Below are 22,157 nucleotides of genomic sequence, written 5' to 3'. Positions count from 1 at the left end.
ATAAAGTAAGAAATTTAAAACAAGTCATTCAAAGAGTATATTAAAAGCAATAATAGAACGTGTGTCTGAATTCATTATTTTTACTTCTGTAGCCTTTCAGGTACTAGCCTTTTCTTTTTAATTCTCTAATGTTCAGAAGTAAATTATATGTTTTTGTGGAAAAGGTGGAAGAATTGCCATATAAGCAGACAAATTCTGTATGAATTGTATTATAATGGAATTATCTGTATAAGTAGGCAATACTGTATAAACTGAATAGTTTCAAATATTAATATTTTTATATTTTGTTTTATTTTATATGCTTCAGTGTTGTCTGATTAGATTTAAGTTTCACTTGTGAGTTTTCCTGTTATTTAACACCCAGTCCTTTTATGGCAACCCACTCTAGTACTCTTGCCTGGAAAATCCCATGGATGGAAGAGCCTGGTAGGCTACAGTCCGTGGGGTTGCAAAGAGTCCCACAGGACTGAGAGACTTCACCTATTAATCCCAAGCTCAATATATAGACACCAAAATTTATGTGAAATGAATTTAACTTTGGCACTAGGGCACTAGCTTCTGCTCCTCTGCTACCTTTCCCAGCACTCAAAGCACATGTACACACATACCCTTCCCCATGTGCTAATACTCCTGTCATGTTGTTGTTACAGTTTCCAGCTGTTAACCATCCTCAGTCATTGGAGAGAAGATACCTTGGAATCTTAAACAGCGTTTTACTTGACTTAATGAAGGTGGGACAAGTTGATGTGTTATCTGTACAAAATGTCTTTTGGTTTGTGATTTCTCTTGTGTCTATATGTGACCATAGCCTGCTTTTATGAATTAAATGTTTTGTTAACAGGTGTGTAGTATGTAGTGTAGTGGTGAATAGTAGAGGACTGTGTCCTCTGAAGAGGCATGCAATTCATTTAAAATCACAACAGTATCTGGTATTATAACATTCTGTCTAGACAGGACTATGAGATAGCTAAATTAGATTGCTAAAATGGACAGAATAATAATCTAAATATAAATAAAATCATTAAAATTTTTTCATCATTTGAGCTATTCAGGCGTAATGTTTTGTTTTGTTTTCTTAGCTTCATTGGGTCTTAGTTGCGGCATGTAGGATCTAATTCCCTGACTAGGAATCGAACCCAGCCTCCTGAATTAGGAGTGTGTAGTCTTACCCAGTGGACCACCAGGGAAGTCCTCAGGCATCATGTTTTAAAAACCAATCTTAAAATGAATGTTGAAAGAAAAAAGATTCTAACATTTTTTGCGTATTCAAGGCCTCCCATAAGATTATTTTATCAGTGAACATAATTCTGCTCTTAAGTGATTTCTCTCTCACTGGCTCTTCATTTGACAACTGCAAGATCACTGCTGCTACCATGCCTGAATGTTCCTCCTCCTGCTGGTGTCCCTGTCCAGAAGGTCTCTGTTCTCTGGACTACTGAAAATGTTCTCACAAATTTTTCTTCAAGCTTTTCTACCCAAGTAGATGGTTAGCCCCTTCAGTAAGAACTGCTTTTTCACATTTCTCCAGCTTTCAGTACAGCCAATGTTAGTTATTTGATAGTAGTAGACCTTCAAAAGATACTTGTTAATGGATCAATTTTATTTTATGCCCATTCAGTCAACTGTCAGAAACATAGGAGTTTATACTGCACAAAGCCTTTAAAAGCATACTTAGCACAGTTGGAAGTTGCTGCGCAGCACTCTCAGAACTTTGCTCTGCTTTAAAACTATGTTAATCTGTGTTCCAAGGAACACTGTGTAAATAGGTGTGGGGGCAGAGGTGAGGGAGGGGGGTGTAGCCTTTGGAAAAGGCCACATAGTATACAACCTTTCTTAGAGATTCACAATGTTCATTAACTTATAAAGGCTTTCAGAAATCTCACAGTAAAGAAGTATTTCCCAAATTTAATTAAATACTAAATACTTAAAAAAAATGCTACAGCACTTGTGTTCTTCTGAACACAGATTGAGAGATGCTATTTTTTAAAAATCCTCAGGCTCTTTAAGATTAATTAGGCATAAATTATTTCTTAAATCAGTTGGATTATGTTAATCTGTTCTTTCACACAGTCAAATGTTTATTTATCAGGGCTTTAATTATTTGGTAACTTAAAATGTAAATAGAGTAAAATAGAAGAACTGAAATACAATTTCATGTTTTCTGCCTTTTGTCTCTTCTAGTCAAAAATAAGTGAACTTCTTTTGTTAAATCATTACCAAATGTAATTACCCAGTGTCAAATGTGGTACCTGGTAAATACTAACACAGATAAAAATATGATAGTAATCTGAACTGTTATGCATTTACATCAGTTTGAAAGTTGAACAGTTGAATTGTCATTCATTTAATATATTTACCATTGGGACTTCCCTAGCAGCCCACTGCCAATATTCACCTTCCAATACAGAGGTTGTGGGTTTGATATCTGGGAACTTGTCCTATGCAAGGGATAATGGATGTATGCAATGATTTCAGGTGTACATCAAAGCATTAATTATAATAGTGCAAAATGGCAGCCATCTAGACATCCGACAATAAATCATTAAATTAATCATACCACAAACTTCCATGTAGTCATTTAAAACACGTAAAGTTCTTTGCTGCATCATTGTTCATGATAATAAAAGAAGGAAAACAATGCTACTTAGGGTACCATTACCTGTAGGTAATCGATAGACCTAAGATAGTATATAGAATTACTGATACGGAATGATCTCTTTAAGATCTGTTGAGTGGAAAGAAGACTTAAGTGCAGACTATTGTGTGTATGTGTGTTTGAATAAAATAAAAAGAGCAGATAGAGATATGTACAAAGTACCCGTGGAAGGATTCACAGGACACATGTACAATGGGCTGCCTGCCTCCAGAGAGGAAGACAAGAGAAAAACGAAGAGTGTATATTTTTTGATATGAATATGTACTTATTTAAAAATATATTTTAGGGAATGCCCTGACAATCCAGTGGTTAAGACTCCGCACTTTCACTACCAAGGGCTTGGGTTTGATCCCTAGTCAGGGAACTAAGATCCCACAAGCTGCATGGTATAGCCAAAAGTAAAATTTAAGAATACATTTTAAATATTTAAATTATGTTGTAAAAATGTTTTTAATTAGGAAGTGAAAAGTACAGTATACAAAATTTGTGTGTAATATAAGCCAGATTTTGTAAAAGAAAAAAAAATATATACATGATATTTTTTAAAGGGCTGGAAGGGCATATTCCCAGAGGACAGCAATGGTGAGATTATGAGTGATTTAGATGGTCCTTTAAAAAAAATTTTTTTAGACTAAACTGTGTTTACGAGATACTCTGCAATGACCATGCATTTCTTCTATAAGGAAAAGAAATGTGGTTTTTATTACAATTTAAATTTGACTTTGTGATGTTCTTTCCAATCCTAACTTTATTTCCTAAGAATTTACTGAAGTTGGACCCAGCTGACAGATACTTGACAGAACAGTGTTTGAATCACCCTACATTCCAAACCCAGAGGCTTTTGGATCGCTCTCCTTCAAGGTCAGCAAAAAGAAAACCTTACCATGTGGAAAGCAGCACTTTGTCTAATAGGTAAATATTCCCTTTTAAGGAATACAGATGCAGTATTGGTCTTACAAGTAGGTGGAGGAGGTGGCTGCTCAAATGATGCAATTAGAGAAAAGAAGGAAAGCCCTCCTTATTCAAAAATATCTTCCTTATGCTTATTGCATGATTCAGAACCACAATTAAAAAGTTGTGTGGGTCTTAAAGACTTTATCTTTTACAAGATTTTCCCCAGGGAAACCTATGCATTCCCTGGGAAAAGTAGCATGGTTTAGCAACAAAGGGAAGTTTCTAGCCTCATGAGCTTGAAGATCCCGTGTGCATGGGACAGGGGTGATCCCTAGAGGAAGAAGGATGGGTGAGGGCAAAGGGATTCCTGAAGGGAGAAGAGGATAGCCAAACAGGATGGTGGGAAGGCAACTAGGGCATCTTTTGTAACAGAACCGAGTAGTTCTGGCTTAATAACAGGGGCTCGTGTTTTTGTTGCTCTTGTCTTTTAATCATTAAGTTGAGAAACTAGTTTTTCATAAGAATAAGAATATAGAAATAGTAAAATCAGTTTGCTAGGTAGTGATTAAAATTGATGCTTTCTGATGTAATTTTCAGCATAATCTTTAAAAAACCCTGTATTTCCTGCGGGGTAGGAGATTGGGGAGGGGCTCAAGGAGCTTAACCCCTCCATCAGGTTCTCTCTCCAAAAGCAACATTCCTTACTTCTCTTGGCTGCATTTGCAGGGGCAGTGTCCTTCCTGTTCCTGGAAGCTGGTCTTGTCATCTAGAATTGCTTAAATTTGGAAGATAGGAAATCGTTTCTCTTGTCTACTATTGGAGGAAATCATTTCTCTTATCTACTATTGGAGAAGTAGAAAACAATAATTCTTTCGCTTTCCTAATATAAGTTTTTTTTCCCATGTGCCCCCTTTCTCTCCACATAGAACAATTGTTTTTAACCAACTGGAATTTTGAAAGCTTAAGACCTGGTATTTTTTAGATCTGTGAGTACAGCTATAAATAAGCACTAACCATTTACCCTGTATTTTTTCTGCTTAACCACAATGGTGTGATTGTGTTTTATAGCTGTTTACTCTCTTTAACATGACTGGTTTGGTTATTGTTTCCCTCACATCGTATAAACCATTCTTACCTGTTTTGTTTCCAAGAAGGCCTAGGAGGAGATTCAAATTCTGTTTCACTAAGTTGGTGTTCACTTTGTTGTCCATTTCCATGAGATCAGTGGACTAAGACAAGGACCAGTATTCATCATACGGTTGCTCCTTTGAGTTCAAGAGCATCACATTTATGCCTGTGTCTTATCTGGGGTCACTCTCATTTCAGGTGCTTTTGTCTCCCTTCTACGTTGATTGTCACCTGTCTCTTCTAGTTTATATTTGCAAAGAATAAGGATCTCAGTGATAGAAAGTTCAGTAGACTGATGATGAGGATTTGTGCTATAGTGATTGGCAGTGTAACCGTACCATAAAAGGAGACCTGTGTACTCATCCTCTAATAACTCACTTGAGAGAGATACCCAGTGGGGTTCAAGGCTCTCCTTGGGAGCCCTCTTTAGGGATCTATCAAGGAGGATGTGTGTGGTCATGAGGATGTGGCTCATGTGGTCTTTGAGGAGTCCTACCAAATCCCCTTTTGAAGCAGACAAGGATAGAAATTGTAAGTAAATAAAAATCTCTGGAAGAATTTGTTTTCAGGTCTTGACACTATACTGAATATATTAAAGAAAAAGTCCTAAATGACTTATCTAGGAAAGAAACCATTAGCTCAGTTTACATGTATCTGGAAATATTTCCACTTCACGCTTGTTCTATGGTCCACATATCCTCCATGGAAACCCTTGCTGTGGACACTAATTCTGCATAGACCATGGCTCCGTCGGACTTCCTAGCACCCTTGTAGAGATGTTCAGGGCACCATGTCGTGTTGGATGCCCTGCCTTGTCCCTGAGACAGCAAGTATGCTCATATACATATCCTCATGCACCCTGTCTCTATAGGAGAGGCAGTGGACTCTGCATTACCTAGTCCTTGCCTAAGTCTCCTTCAGACTCTTCTGAGGTTCTGCTTACCTTGAACATGGTGGGATGGTGCTTCATCCTGCCACACGCTGCCCTGTCACCAGTCCTACTTCGTCAGTCTTCCCCATAAAAGTATAGTTTTGTATCTTTGATGTTTGCTTTGAAAAGTTATTTTAAGTGGAGATTAGCCATCTGTCTATCCATCCTACCAACCATTAAGAAAGGTTAATATATAAAATCTCAAGTGGTTGGCAGTTTAACACGGATTCCTTCCAGTTGTGTGTTGGAGAGATCTATGGGATTTCCGTAATAGTAGTTTTTAATTGAAGAATAATTGGTTTCCAATGTTTTGTTGGTTTCTGCCATACATCAACATGAATCACCATAGGCATACATGTGTCCCCTCTCTCAAACCTGCCTCCCACCTCCCATCCCTTCCCACCCCTCTATGTTGTTACAGAGCTCCGGTTTGAGTTCCCTGAGTCATACAGCAAATTTTTACTGGCTATCTATTTTACATGTGGTAGTGTACATGTTTCCATTCTGCACTCTCCATTTGTCCCACCATCTCCTTCCCTCTTGTGCCCACAAGTCTGTTCTCTGTGTCTGCATCCCCATTGCTGCTCTGCAAATAGGTTCATCAGTGCCATCTTTCTAGATTCCATATGTATGCATTAATAGTCAACATTTTTTCTCTTTCTGACTTATTTCACTCTGTAGAATAGCCTCTAGGTTCGTCCACCTCATTAGAACTGACTCAAATGTGTTCCTTTTTATGGCTAATATTCCATTGTATATATGTACCACAGCTTCTTTATCCATTCATCTGTTGGTGAACATCTAGGTTGCTTCCATGTCCTAGCTATTGTAAATAGTGCTACAGTGAACATTGAGGTATATGTGTCTTTTTCAGTTATGGTTTTCTAAGGGTATATGCCCAGTAGTGGGATTTTTGGGTCATATGGTAATTTTATTCCTAGCTTTTTAAGGAATCTCCATACGTCTTCCATAGTGGCTGTATCAATTTACATTCCCACCAACAGTGCAAGAGGATTCCCTTTTCTCCACATCCTCTCTAGCATTTATTGTTTGTTTGTAGATTTTTTGATGATGGCCATTCTGACTGGTGTGAGGTTATGCCTCATTGTAGCTTTGATTTGCATTTCTGTAATAATGAGCAATGTTGAGCATCTTTTCATGTGTTTATTGGCCATCTGTATGTCATCTTTGGAGAGATGTCCATTTATATGCTCTGCCCCCTTTTTGATTGGGTTGTTTGTTTTTCTGGTATTGAGTTGTGTGAGTTGTGTACCAGTTTTTTTTTATTGTGCTTTGGCAGAGCTCTGATTTGAAGACAATATGATGCCCTTTCTACATAGGAATTGTGTGAAGAGGTCAGTGGCTTCAGATTAATACCGAGACAGAAACTTTCAGAATAGCAGTTTAGGCTTTTTGTACTTTTTATGGGAAACCTAACTCTTTGACACAAGTTTCCACCTTAACTTTATAGCCTCCCTTTTCACATTAGAAATTGCATCTTATGTTTCTATGAATATATTCTTGCTAACATATGTAGGTTTGTGCTCCACATTGAGAGCAGTGTTTTCAAGAGTTTCAAAAGCTTTAGCAGCTATCTTCACTTTTCTCTCTCTTTTTCTGGATATACTCTTTTGAGCTTTGGACATTTCACATCATCTGCATGTGTTATCTCTGTGATTACCCTCTCTAGGCCTGAAGGAGAAAAGGAAAAAAAATAAGGTTGTGAGAGCCCAGGGAAGCCAGGCAGGGGGAGCCACCCCATGAGAGCTGTAATCTAGAGACACACCTATGATCTGAGTCAGGAGGGCACTGCCAGGAAGGAGCAGGGGAGACAGCCCCCACACCCTTGCACTGCTAAGCCCAACTGGGCGTTAGGTGGCAAGGGAGGCTGGGTGACACACTCTGAAGTGTTGGGTTCCCCAGGCCCAGGATGGAGCAGAGAGGAATGGAGAATGGACTGGGGGTTGGGCACATGGAGGATAACCAGCATACTTAGATCTATTTATGGTTGAGACTCTGTATCATCATTTGAGTTTTTTAAGAAGTTGCTGAGATATTTTTAGTTTCCAAGATGTACATTGTTATAAGTTTAAAACTTGATATGAGGACCATCAACTCTGGATCTAGAGATAGACTCTGAAAGAGTCGGACACGACTGAGCGACTGATCTGATCTGATCTGAACATCATTTAATAGAAAATGAAACTTTCCTTTCTTTGTATTTTCTCTCTGGATCTGGGGTCTGCCATTTAGTTAGCTCAGATTTAAGTGATCTTATTTAATGCTGCAATTTCTGTGACCCAACTGGGAGAGATTAGTATGTGCATTTTGGAGATGAGGCCTTCCAAACTATTACAGGCATGCCTGCCATCAGATACTTTTAACATTTCTCTGAAAGAGAGGAGGAGAGGATGAGGGCCTTTACCTTTGATGCCTGAGCGAGTGGATTCTCGTAGGGAAAATAGGAAGACACAGTTTGACAGATTACCACTGTAGAGGGGAAAAAATGTGACTTTTCCTCTAATTACTGTACAATGACAACAGAACTCTCCCAGATCAAACCATCTTTAGCAATAGCAATATTTGCAGCAAAATTTTTGGAATGAATAGTAAAAATTGTTTTTTATTAAAAAAAATAATGAAATTGCTATTCATTTAAAAGCATTCTCACCCATCTCAAACGGTAATTTGGTCCTTTAAATAGTTACAGTAGATCACACTGATCTTACTGTGATACCAGCTTCAGCTTTCAAAGAGAGGACAGGGTTTTCCTCAGGATTTATATTTTGTATTTTAAACCAAGTAGAACGTGAAGCTTTCAGTCCTAAAGAAGACCTCAGCCCATTTGAAATAATGAAGTGTGAAATGGAGAAGAGAATAAATGGTGTCTTTTGGAGAGAAATTACCTATTTAGGTCTCTGTGATCCAGTTAGAGACACACTCCTAGTCAGTGTACAGGAGGTATCTGACACATCCCAAGTATTGCCACTTCTCTCAAACATGAATGTCAATCATCACATTTTCCAGCAAACTGCACCAGGCAGTTCCCACTTCTTTTTAGAGTATTATTTTCTTTTTTTGTGTACCTTGCTAGAATTCACATTCATTGATTATACAGGCTAAAGACAAGAGAGACGTAGATGCTTGTGTCTATATGCTGTATGAATCTCTGAGGTAGGCCATGAGTTTTACAAATAAAAATGAAGTTCAAGGAACACAGTGATCTGCAAGTCTAAATGTCTCCTTCTGATGTCCACGCAGACAAAGTTATAAAGAATTTATGTATAGCTCAGCTCTCTTGTTCTTTGCAGGCTTTCTATAGCACACACTCATGTGAGCCCCAGTATAGCAAAAGGATCTTTTCCCAGATGATCAGTTAGAAGCCATGTTGGCAGCAAGTTAGCTGAGCATTTAAGAATACCAAAGTACTTCATCAGGACCAGTGCTTTGTGGCAGAGTGACTTGATCTAAGCAACTTACTCTTAATGATAGATTACATGTGATTTATAGTCACATGTTTGAGAGAGAGAATGTTTTTAGTCTTTGTGGTGTTTTAGGTGTTTGTTCTTTCTTGTTTTAGTAATACTTTTTGTCTGTCTGCTCTTAAGGGAAACTGATATGCTTCTTTTGTTTCTGACACAGAAACCAAGCCAGCAAAAGTGTGGCTTTGCAGTCTCACCACAGATCTAACAGCAAAGATATCCAGAACCTAGGTGTGGGTCTGCCCCGGGCTGACGAAGGGCTTCCTGCCAATGAAAGCTTCCTGAATGGAAACCTTGCTGGAGCTACTCTTAGTCCCATGCACACCAAAACTTACCAAGCCGGCAGCCAGCCTGGGTCTACCAGCAAAGATCTGACTAACAACAACATTCCACACCTTCTCAGCCCGAAAGAAGCCAAGTCAAAGACAGAGTTTGATTTTAATATTGACCCAAAGCCTTCAGATGGCCCAGGCACAAAGTACCTCAAGTCAAGCAGCAGATCTCAGCAGAACCGGCACTCATTTATGGAAAGTTCTCAGAGCAAAGCTGGAACGCTGCAACCTGGTGAAAAGCAGAGTCGGCACAGCTACATTGACACCATTCCCCAGTCCTCTCGGAGTCCTTCCTATAGGACCAAGGCCAAAAGCCATGGGGCGTTGAGTGACTCCAAGTCTGTGAGCAACCTTTCTGAAGCCCGGGCCCAGATCGCAGAGTCCAGTACCAGTAGGTACTTCCCATCCAGCTGCTTGGACTTGAACTCTCCCACCAGCCCAACCCCTACCAGGCACGGTGATACAAGAACTTTGCTCAGCCCCTCCGGGAGAAATAACCGAAGTGAAGGCACTCTTGACTCACGCCGAACCACAACCAGGCATTCTAAGACGATGGAGGAGTTGAAGCTGCCTGAACACATGGACAGCAGCCATTCCCATTCACTGTCGGCACCTCATGAATCCTTTTCATATGGGCTGGGCTACACCAGCCCCTTCTCCTCCCAGCAGCGTCCACATAGGCATTCCATGTACGTGACCCGGGACAAAGTGAGAGCCAAGGGCTTGGACGGAAGCTTGAGTATAGGGCAAGGGATGGCAGCCAGAGCCAACAGCCTGCAGCTCTTATCACCTCAGGTACGACTTAGGGCCTTGACCAGATGTGTCGGCTCCTCAGGGGAAGATGGCTCGGGGATGTGATGGGGTCAGTGTGCAGTTGTGCTTTAAGGAAGCAATATTTGAAAGACTAATCTGTTAAAACAATTTTTTTTAGTTATTTAAGCTAGTTGTTGGGTACTCAAGGGGAACTCAGAAAGCTTGTTTTTCAGAATCTGTTTCCTTTCTTAAACGTTCCTTTCAGGCATATTTTGTTTAGAGAACCTCTTTTTTCATTTGTTTATTATTTCATTTATTTTTATTGAAGTATAGTTGAGTTATATTGTTGTGTTAATTACTACTGTACAGCTAAATGACTCACTTGTACATATATATATATATGTATGCATCCATTCTTTTTCATATTCTTTTCCAGGATATTTAATATACTTCACTATAGTATACAGTAGGACCTTATTGTTTATCCATCCTGAATATACCAGTTTGCATCTGATAATCCCAAACTCCTAGTGCAAGCCTCTCCCGCCTCCCTCCCCCTTGACAAGCACCAGTCTATTCTCTATGTCCCTGCTTCCGTTGATGTTTCATAGATAGGTTCAGTTGTGTCATATTTTAGATTCCACATAGAAGTGACATCACATGATATTTGTCTTTTTCTTTCTGACTTAATTTACTTAGTATGATCATATCTAGGTTCATCCATGTTGCTGCAAATGGTATTATTTCATTCCATTTTTGGGCTGAGTAATATTCTATTCTGTATATGTACCACATCTTCTTTATCCATTCCTCTGTTGATGGACATTTAGGTTGCTTCCATGTCTTGGCTATTGTAAGTGGTGCTGCAATGAACATAAGAATGCACGTAGCCTTTTGAATTATAGTTTTGTCCGGATATATGTCTAGGAGTTGGATTGATGGATCATATTGTTACTCTAGTTTTCTGAAGAACCTCTATACTGTTTCCACAGTGGCTACACCAAGTTATATTCCCAACAGTGTAGGGGGTTCCCTTCTCTCCACACTCTCCCCAGTATTTGTTATTTGTAGACTTTTTATTGATGACCATTCTGACCAGCACAAGGTGATACCACCTTGTAGTTCTGATTTGCATTAGAGAATCCTATTTTGATTTTTACAGAATTCATCAGCTATCTGGCTAATTTTCTCAAAATTCAATGTGACTTCATGGAGATTTTCTCTAATCTCTGCAAACCACATTTGCTTAAATCAAACCCTTTTGCTAATACCTTACTCAATATCTAAACTGAATTGAAAAGTTTTAAATTTATCCAGAACTATAGGTAAATATAACTCCAGGCCAAGATAAATGTCAATTTTCAGTCTTTCTAGATTGTTATTACATCTCAATGTTTTTAGCATAATGCTCCTATCTTACTGATCTTCAGAATCCAGAATTGACACTAACCTGTTTAAAAGAAGTAGCATTCTTGTAACAGAACACATATTTTTAAAATTAATTTATTTATTTTAATTGGAGGCTAACTGCTTTACAGTATTGTAGTGGTTTTTGCCATACATTGCCATGAATCAGCCTTGAGTGTACATGTGTTCCCCATCCTGAACCCCCTCCCACCTCCCTCCCCATCCCATCCCTCTGGGTCATCCCAGTGCACCAGCCCTGAGCACCCTGTCTCATGCATCAAACCTGGACTGGCTATCTGTTTCACATATGATAATATACATGTTTCAATGCTATTCTCTCAAATCATCCCACCCTCGCCTTCTCCCACAGAACCCAAAAGACTATTCTTTACATCTGTCTTTTTTGCTGTCTCACATATAGGGTCATTGTTACCATCTTTCTAAATTTCATATATATGTATCAGTATACTGTATTGGTGTTTTTCATTTTTTTTTTTATTTTTTATTTTTATTTTTTTTAATTTTATTTTATTTTAAACTTTACAATATTGTATTGGTTTTGCCAAATATCAAAATGAATCCGCCACAGGTATACATGTGTTCCCCATCCTGAACCCTCCTCCCTCCTCCCTCCCCATACCATCCCTCTGGGTTGTCCCAGTGCACCAGCCTGTATTGGTGTTTGTCTTTCTGGCTTACTCCACTCTGTATAATAGGCTCCAGTTTCCTCCACCTCATTAGAACTGATTCAAATGCATTCTTTTTAATGGCTGAGTAATACTCCATTGTGTATATGTATCACAGCTTTCTTATCCATTCGTCTGCCAATGGACATCTAGGTTGCTTCCATGTCCTAGCTATTGTAAATAGTGCTGCAATGAACATTGGGGTACACGTGTCTCTTTCAATTCTGGTTTCCTCAGTGTGTATGCCCAGCAGTGGGATTGCTGGGTTATATGGCAGTTCTATTTCCAGTTTTTTAAGGAATGTCCACACTGTTCTCCATAGTGGCTGTACTATTTTGCATTCCCACCAACAGTGTAAGAGGGTTCCCTTTTCTCTGCACCCTCTCCAGCATTTATTGTTTGTAGACTTTTGGATAGCAGCCATTCTGACCAGCGTGAGATGGTACCTCATTGTGGTTTTGATTTGCATTTCTCTGATAATGAGTGATGTTGAGCATCTTTTCATAGAACACATATTTTTAAAATTATATTTTTGTGACATGAAACATTCACCTGCATCAAAGACATGAAGGTGGAGAAAAAACAGCGTTAGAAGAAGAAAAGAGTGTTATGTAGGAAAAGTACCCCCTTTTTAGAGGATACAAAAATAGGCTTATCAGTGTGTATCAAAGCTCCAGAAAATACAAATGGACTATGCAGTGGGAAGCCTAGCAAGATGGGTTTTGGGGAGAGGGAGATTGTCAATAACTATGCAGTTGGTTTAGCAAAATAGCCAAAAGCTTGGACTGGAAAGCCAGGCAGACCTGGGTTTGTATCTGAGTTCTGCAGTGTGCTTTAAACTCTAAATTTGGGGATTTCTCTGTGCCTTGATTCCTCATCTGAGTGTTGTTGCGAGCATTAAATACGATGTATAAAGCACTATGTGCCCTATGCCGGGCACAGAGTGAAGGTTTTAGATTGTTGCTGCTGCTTCTGGGATGATGGGGGCTGTTCTTGAGACACTGAATACCTTCTGTATGATGGGTATTCTTGGCAACTTAAAAGAGTCTGAGGCAAGATTCTTGCTCTTGAGAAATTTATCTTCTCTTAGGGAAGATTAAATTATACATGATAACAGTGAAATAATTGAGAACCAGATTTCTGTGGCACTGGCTATAAAAAGTACTTGAGGACAGGGAGAGATCATTGTTAGCAGGAGCAATCAGAAATGGCTTTTGGAGCAACTGGAGGTCTTGTTGGAGCTCAGATGTGGAGACAGGTTTTTTGATTGAAGGATGAAGATGTATTTAAGCCTTTACTGAGCTAGGCACCATGATAGGCTCTAACTAGAAAGATCAAGATGTGGTCCTCTTAGAATGTATGGGCCCGGGTGGTGGGGTGACACTTGCCAACACATAAGTGGTGACAGTGCTGTGAGACTGCGTGCCTGTGCTGTGCCGGAGCTGTGTGCAATGCAGGGACAGAGGAGGGTGGCACAGTCCCAGCAGGGGGACTGAGGGAGGCCCCCAGGGGATAGGGGTGGAATCTGAGCAGAAACTGAAGATGTTGGGGGCTTCACCAGGGGAAGGAAGTAGAGTGTGCATGAGGAAAGAGGCTCAAGGGAGGGCCAAAAAGACTATCTGGAAGAGAAGGGGAGGGTACTTGAGACATTAAGTATTAAGTAGCATGGTGGGATTGCAACTTGTGCCATGTGCCTAGAGTGGGAAGATGCAAGATTTAGACCCAAGCGTGAGGTGAGGAGAATGTGTTATCTAAGTCAGTACCAGTGGAAAGACAGAGAAAGGATGAGTCTTACAGACTCCTCAGAAGTAGAACCGGGACTTGTGAATGGAAGGATTGAATATAGGAAAAAGGAAGCCTTCAAGGTTTCTCTCCTAGGAGCTGCTTTTCAGAGTAGAAGAAAGGACTTGAAGTCATCTAATTCAACCCCTCCATTGCATGGATGAGCATGCTGAGGCTTTGAGAGGTTGGGTGGGTTGCCTAAATTTACCCAACTAGTTCAGGGTGGAGCTGGGATGTTGAGGGAATGTCCAGGTCTCTAGGCCAGAGCTTTTCACACTGTGTCACACTGACATGTGGAGGTTGAGGTGTGACCCTGGGCCCTTATGCAGAGATGTTCTCCACAAGGTTGGAAGACTGTCTAGGGCCCCGGTGAGAGGAGACAGGAGATGTCATGTTGGAGTCAGAGCAGTGGTAAGAGGAGCCTCTCTAGAGAAAGGGGATCTCTAGCAGTCTGGCAGCCCCACATGGATTTACACGGAGGTCAAAAACAGTAAAGTGTGTTAGCTTTAAGCACAGTGTAAACAGAGAAGCAGTAAGAAAAATAAAAAACTGTACCTTGGAAAAAGGACAAATGGACTGGCTCTTTGACTGCTAGAGAAAAGGCTTCATGACCCTGGTAGAAATAAGCTCATTATGAAACAGTAACTGTAGGCTAAAAACAGATCCAACCGTTACTGAATTTTAAGTCCAATTCGGGAGGTGCAGTGCCGAACTGCAAGAAAATACAAGTGTAAAGGCACAAAGATGGCAGACGGCTTGACAAGTAATTGAAGCCAGGAATAATGATGGGAATCACTCTCCTGACAAGTACTGTCACCTTTAAGAGCAAGGGCACTGGACTGGCTCTGTCAACTTAGAGTTTAGGTTAGGTGTAAATCATTTATTTTCTAAGATACTTTTCTAGAGGCTTTTGTAAACAATGCAGGTGATAAAATTCAAATGAGATCTTGTCACAAAGTAGAAAGAAGAGAGGCTACATTGAATGATTTCCTGCCCAGAGTCCTTTCCTAGTACATTTGGGGAGTGAGGGGGAGAAAGAATCATATTTTAAATTTTAAATAAACTATTTTGACACATTGTGTAAGGCTCAAGATAATACTCTTTCTGTGCATAATATAAAGATACACAATGCAGCTAACTCCTCTGAATGGCTTGGTGATTTTATTCCATAATTCTTTCTTTCTGAAGGTAGAAAATGCTACTTTTCCCCTCAGTGAGCACTACTATGGACCAAGGCTGCTCTTAGCTTGTGATTCACTTCCTTGACAGAAAGAGGAAGTGTCTCTGGAGATGAGTGCTTGTCGTGATTGTTAAGAAAATACATGAAGTATAAGTACTGTTATCATAGAGGAGATTAAGTACATAAACTACAATAGCTAGAGGATTTTTAAGACAGAAATTATTGAAGATGCTGATTCAATTCCTTGATCTATCCAAAGAATGTTTGTTTTCATCAGAATCTGCCATACATGTCCTTCATGAAAAATATTTTTGCATCTGTAGTTCTTTTTGGAGAACTCAGCCTAAAATCTGCTAGAGATATTTTGGATTAACTAATAGAACCTCTGGTTCTCTTCTAATTGAGTGCTGCTCAGAACCATGGCTTTCTAGATATTAGGAGTATGATTTTCTTTGTTTTTAATAATTAATTGAACTATTTTCAGAGTAATTCATTCCCTGCTTGCATTAACTTTAATGAGAATTTCACTTTCCATCTGAGTGACATTTGTTTGACATATTTTACATTCATCAGATGATTCACTCTTTTATGGGACAATTTGTGTTTTAGCCAACTCACATTTTTTATTTTAGCCAGTTAAGGTACTGGTTATACCAAATAAAACCCATGGAAATTTAGGTGATTTTCATCCCTAGGAACAAGACAGTCTCAAAAATCCTTTTAACTTTGACTTTCAGCCCGGAGAGCAACTCCCTCCAGAGATGACTGTGGCACGATCTTCTGTTAAGGAGTCCTCCAGAGAAGGCACCTCTTCATTCCATGTGCGGCAGAAGTCTGAGGTATGAATTTTCTAGAGTGGCTACCATTCCTGATAGAATGTGTCTATAAAGATTGGTCATTCAGGATCATTACAGTCTGTCTTATAAGATTTATCCATACGTAGTCTCCCACAAATAATTTGAACTGGCTTACAAAGTAAGCAGTTTTCCTCATGCCATAATTCTGAGTTTTGTCTTAAATAGATCCCAGAGTAAATTATACACCAGTTAGGTACTGCTCTGAGTGCACAGGCCACATCATCATCACTCTGCTGTTTACCTTTTGTCTCAGGGTGGAGCGTATCATGACCCCCACTCTGATGATGGCGCCGCCCCCAAGGAAAATAGACACCTGTATAATGATCCTGTTCCAAGAAGAGTTGGCAGCTTCTACCGAGGTAAACCCAGCTCCTAGCACCCATCCGGGTCCTCTCTTCTCTCCCCTTCACTACATCTCCAGCCCACACACTCCCCTATATTCCACTGCCCTGACTTCAGGTCAGTGGCATTCTTACCTGCACTGCTGCCTTCCACCACATCTTCCTGCCTTGGGTCCCACTGTCTTAGTTCAGACCCTTGTGGCTTCTGACTTGATTTCTTTGAATAGCCTCCCAGCAGCTCTCCCTATCTCTAAAGTCACCATCAAAATGGTCCCTGGAATGATCCTTATGAAGCTGTGTTCTAACCACAGCACTCATTCGATTAAGTCATAAAATATTTATCGATGTCACTTGTGTGCCTGAGACTTCTAATTTAGAACATCAGTGAGCAATACAGCCAAAGGTCTCCACCCTCACAGAGCTCACATTCTAATGAGGAGAGAATAATACTAAATGTAATAATTACATAGAGCAGTAAAAGATAGTAAATGCTACAGGGAAAAAAAATACAACAGGGCAGTCCATCGCCCCCAGCCCCAGTCCTCTCTCTCATCTGCTAAGAATCTTCTGGTGGCTTCCCAATGGCAACAGAACAAACTGTTAGTTCCCTCAGATGGCATTTTAGACTTTCTGTGCCTGGCCCTTGCTATTCTCTCCAGATCTTCCCCCACCACTCACACAGGTTATGCCCTCCTCTGACCTGAATGCATTACTCTAAATGCTCAGACAGCTTGTTTCTGTCCCTTTTGAGAGTCGGCTTTGATGTCCTCTGCAGTGTGATGGCTTCCCTGTCCACCTAGACAAAGTGAAGTGTTTCCTTCTTTGTTCTGCTCATGGTCCTTTGTCTCTAACATAACACACACCACGTGGTATGGCTTCTTTGCATTTCTCTCTCACAAGGTTACAAGGCCCTTTACCTTTTCCTCTTTTACCCTCATTGACTAGGACACTGCCTGGCAGTTTCAGAAATATTTGTCGAATGAATGACAGAAAATCTTCAAGTGTACTTACATGACCTTAAAATTGTGTTTTGATGTTTAACAGACAATTGTAACAAATGTTTCAGGGGCTGAATGGATTTAGGAGGGATTGACAGAGAAAGACATCCCCTTTAAGGAGCTATGTAGTAATACAGTGGGGGCCCCCAGGCAGCCCCAGCCCCTAGTGGGGAGACAGACAACAAGCCCACCAGGGCACAGGTGAAGTCCTGTGTCCGTGAGGCCTAACTTCTCATAATTCTGTTGATTTGGGAGGATAGCTGGAAAGGGCAGAAATTGGTGGGGAACATGGACAATGGCTCAGTCATTTTAACTAGGAATCTGAGCTAAATAAATGCATACAAGTCTTATTCAGGACCTAAATATATATTGACTGATGAGGCTACTCTGTTCCCTCCTAGCCCCACGCTGGAGAAGAACATAAGACATTCTATATACCTTTTGATGCAATTAATTATTTTTCTGATGTCACGGTTACTTTAGAATCTTATGGGACTAAAATTTTAATTCAGATTAAAGGTAATTAAAACAAAAGTATTATAGTATACATATAAACAAAAGTCTTTTCTTCTCTCACTGGAAGTTTTACTTCCAAAATGGATCACACACATGTTAATTCTATAGATGTCTAGAGAGTATATGTTAATATTAAGATGTTAACTAAGTTTTTAATTAGTCCTTGACCTCAAGGAACACAGTTTTATTTTGATTGCCAGTTGATTACTATCAGTAAAGCCCCTTATAATTGACTTCAGAGTTTGGCAGGTAGAACATTTTTATTTTAGAAAGTCCAGAAATAGAAATGAAAGATTTAACTAGGTGAAACATTTGGAGACATCTCTCATTTCAGTGATACTACTGAATCTAACTGGATGATAATTTAGTGGTATCATTGAAATGACAGATGTTTTTAGAATATTTCCCATTTTCATTCCTGTTGGCCAAGAGTCAAGTGAAATGGTGTCATTTGTCTTTACATACAGCCTGTGTATTCCTTCTGTGATGAAATTTGTAATATATTTTGATTTATGACTAAGCTTAGAAATTGACAGAAAAAGATGATTACACCCCCCAAAGAAAAACAGAAAAGTATCTACTCACAAACATCATGGTTTGTCTTTTTGTTTATTCCTGGATTGAATATTTAGAGAAAAATAGTATTTAGTGCAAATAACCACATTTCTTTGGAATTGAGTTTAAAAAATATATAAAATTGATATGTCACCTCCCAAGTGGCAAGTCTTAAACTGTAGTTGGTGTATTCTGGCACATATATTGTTAAGAATCACTTCAGACTAAGAATAGATTCTACATAGTTGGGTCTATGATGTAAGAAAGCCTCAACTTAAGTGAATGTCAAAATGGGAAGGTGGGGATCATATTCATACTTTGAAATCTCCTATGATGTTTTCCAGTTTATCAGCTGTTACATTAATTTATGTCTTGAACATATTGCCTGAGTTAACTGACCCTTGCAAGTTACTGTCATAAGCAATTGGGGGAGGGGGGAGGGAGAGAATGTTCTCTGGAATGCCTCCATCCTCAGAAAACACAAAAGTTTTATGAAGGGCAAATGAGGATATTGACTTACCTTTTTGTTATTTTGTTTGTGTGAGAGAAATGCAATAGAACAATATGAGAAGTGCTTTGATCAAAAGAGTACATCAGCGGCTTACCTTTTCTTTATTCAGTGCCATCTCCACGTCCAGACAATTCTTTCCATGAAAATAATGTGTCAACCAGAGTTTCTTCCCTACCATCAGAAAGCAGTTCTGGAACTAACCACTCAAAAAGACAGCCAGCATTCGATCCATGGTGGGTATTTTAGCTTGTTTTTACTCTTCTTTTTTCTAACTGTGGATTTGAGATTTCACAGCAATTCTGGGTAAACAGTTTAGCATTCTTTCTCCTACTAGGCCTTTCTTTCTCGAGAGAGATTGTTTCATAAGCGAAATGTGATTCGTCATTATTTGTAATGGTTTCTTTCAAAATGTGCAGCATTTATGTTAAGAATCATGTAAAAGAAAGAAAATACCCTGGGTCAGTACATACCTCATAAGTCTTCCATCGTCTTCTTCTGACATGATTGACGTGCTTTGCCGTCTTCTCTGCTCGTTCCTGTTGAATCATGTAGGAGACAATTTGCTTAGCACTTGGTGTGCAGTGTCTCACTCAGTTCTCACAATCAGCCTTTGAAGTGGGTAGCCTTTCCTCTCCAGATGAGAAAACCGCAGCTTAGAAAAGGTAAGGAGCCTGCCTGGTGCTGGACAGCAAGTACCAGGGAGGAGGGAGCCAGGATCTAGACCCAGATGGGTTCTCACTCTAAAGCTCGTGTCTTTTACTTCTATGCTACCTGACTTTCATTCAGGGTAAAAAGAGAAATAACGGAACAACCATTTGTGGTACCACAAAAATGTACTGGTTGTCAGAGGACAAAATGATGTGCCAATTTTGCTTATCCTTTAATCTTTGTGTCATGTGTAATAAAAATTTAAGGAGAAAATTATAACACACATCAAGTCTCATTAGCAGATTTTGTGTTGGGGGTAAGGACTGTGTTTTTAATAATGTAGACTTTATAGTCTCAGCTGCCCAGAAAGACTTCCCAGAATCTAGATGTAAGGGGTATTTATATATTTTTCATAGGGCTATTAAGTTCTCTACCAAGAGAATAAAATGGTGCCTCACTGTAATGCACTGAATTGAGAATGAGACCAATCTGTCAGATTCTGTCTCTGCTGTTTATTGCCAGAATTCATACAGTTTGGACCCTGTTAGCAGGGTAATATCAAGGTTTCAGTGTTACCATGCCCTATAGGGAAAATAACTTATTTTTACAATAATAAAAATGGTTTTCTTAAAGCTATAAATACTTTTTCTTTTATAAGCACATTTTATATTTATCGCCTTATTTATTAAATGAGAGTTTTAACATTAGTGACTCAGAGGTTAGACTCTGGAAATGAGATATCTTGACTAGTGTCACCTGTTGGCCATGTGAGCTTAAGCTCTCTGTCCCTCAGTTTCCTTGTCTATAAAATAGGCTAAGAATAGCACTTCCCTCATACAGTATATATGATCATTAAATGAAGTAAAACATCAAAAGCATCTAGAGCGGTGCCTGGCACCATTGTGACTTGTTAACGTTAACAGCAGCAGTTTTTACCATTAATGTTCTCTAACTTCAGTATGACTTACCAGGTGTCTCATCTCCACTTACTTTACTGAGGAACTTCTGTGAGTTCTTTCTCCATAACTTAGATAAGATCTACACATTAACTGGAGAGCACAGGTACAACTCCAGTTACCGATGTTGACAGTTTTCAAGTGGTTTTGACAAGCTGTGAGAGTAGTGTCTAAGTTGTGAGAATACAGAAGTACAGATGGAGTTGTGTTTCATCTTGTTCATTGCATGATGAAATGGTGATGGTTTAAAAGAGCATTGATTACAGATTAGCATGAATGAAAATATAGATAGGTCAGATCAAAACTACATCTAAATGTGGGATTCACAGTCTTAACAGCATATTATTTCTGACTTTTTGATAATCAGTTTAAGTAGACCTGGATATGTGTAGAAACCTAAAAACAATTGTTTTGAAAAGAATTAGAGGCACAGTTGGGATGCTGAACTTTAGACAGGTCTTCATCAAGTCATCTGATATTGCTATTATGAGGTTTGAGAGAATCCCAGAATTTCCAGGGAGGAATTGGATATATTCTTTTGTTCTAACTGCCCCTCAGAATAGCGTTGCTATGATACTTCTCCCCCATGCATTGCATCCAACTTAGTCTAAGTCTTCCATTAAGCTCGACTTGTCTTGGATTTTTTTCTTGAACAAGATCTCTCATTGGTTCACCATATTTATATTTGAGAGAATGCCATTTGATAACTTTTACAAAAACATGAATGAGCCTTGCCATGGTGACATAGTGAATTGCTGTTCCTAAATTATCACTGTCCTAAGGGCAGTCTGTTTCTCCTTGTTAGTAGTACTTTACGTTTCTTTAGAGAAGAGGATATTTGTACAGGGCACACATTTCTTGCAATGGAAAAGTCAAGCTACTGTATCATACTTTAAAATAATAGTGTAGTATAATATGCAGAGCTGTTATTCTGGCCATCTCAACTGTCCAGAATCCAGTTAAGAACTGGGAGATAAGCCAAAACATTTCAGAACAACAAAAATAGGGTTAATACAGTCAATTGATCATCTTTAGTAATGGGAAAACACCTCCACCCTCCCTGTGAGCCTGCTTATTCTTCTTCTATGTTGAGTTCTCTCATTTGGCACTGAGGTTGTCAGGCAAGAAATAATCCCAGGTAACAAGACGGTGTGCAGAGAGAGGAGGATCCTGAACAATAACTATAGAGAGAAGAGAGGTAGTTTGACGTTTCTAATGCTCTAAAGGGAAAGTCATTTCTGGTCGTTATGGTTTTATACATAGAGTAGATATCCAGGTAGAGTATATATCTTTAAAATAGGCTGCTCTTACTTTCCATGAAAAGACAAAGTGTTTAGAAAGACTGCTGTCAAAATTGGGTTAAAAATTGACACTTAAACAGTAAACCAAATTAATTAGAAATCCCAGTAGTTAGGATAAGTGAAGAATTGCTGTCACTCACTTGCACAATCCCAGGCTTTCTCTTCTTGCAACATTATGAATACATTGATATCCTTTATTGTCATTCTGTAGAATTAGTCCCTGACTTTCTACCCTCAGACATT

The 22,157-nt window shown here is 39.3% G+C and overlaps 1 protein-coding gene across 3 annotated transcripts in view; it reads left to right on the top strand.

Moving 5' to 3' along the window:
* Window positions 1-22,157, top strand: part of CDKL5 (cyclin dependent kinase like 5) — a 177,933-nt gene that overhangs the window by 143,527 nt on the left and 12,249 nt on the right. For all 3 annotated transcript variants that reach the window (XM_061408034.1, XM_061408032.1, XM_061408033.1), the window contains 6 exons: window positions 651-731; window positions 3,417-3,568; window positions 9,252-10,218; window positions 15,969-16,070; window positions 16,342-16,447; window positions 19,119-19,242. In XM_061408034.1, coding sequence (XP_061264018.1) covers window positions 651-731; window positions 3,417-3,568; window positions 9,252-10,218; window positions 15,969-16,070; window positions 16,342-16,447; window positions 19,119-19,242 — 1,532 coding nt within the window. The remainder of the gene's footprint in view (window positions 1-650; window positions 732-3,416; window positions 3,569-9,251; window positions 10,219-15,968; window positions 16,071-16,341; window positions 16,448-19,118; window positions 19,243-22,157) is intronic.

Source organism: Bos javanicus, chromosome X (assembly GCF_032452875.1).
Source record: "Bos javanicus breed banteng chromosome X, ARS-OSU_banteng_1.0, whole genome shotgun sequence".
NCBI lineage: Eukaryota > Metazoa > Chordata > Mammalia > Artiodactyla > Bovidae > Bos > Bos javanicus.
The sequence above is the reverse complement of the archived record's forward strand: the minus strand, read 5'-3'. Positions and strand labels throughout refer to the sequence as shown.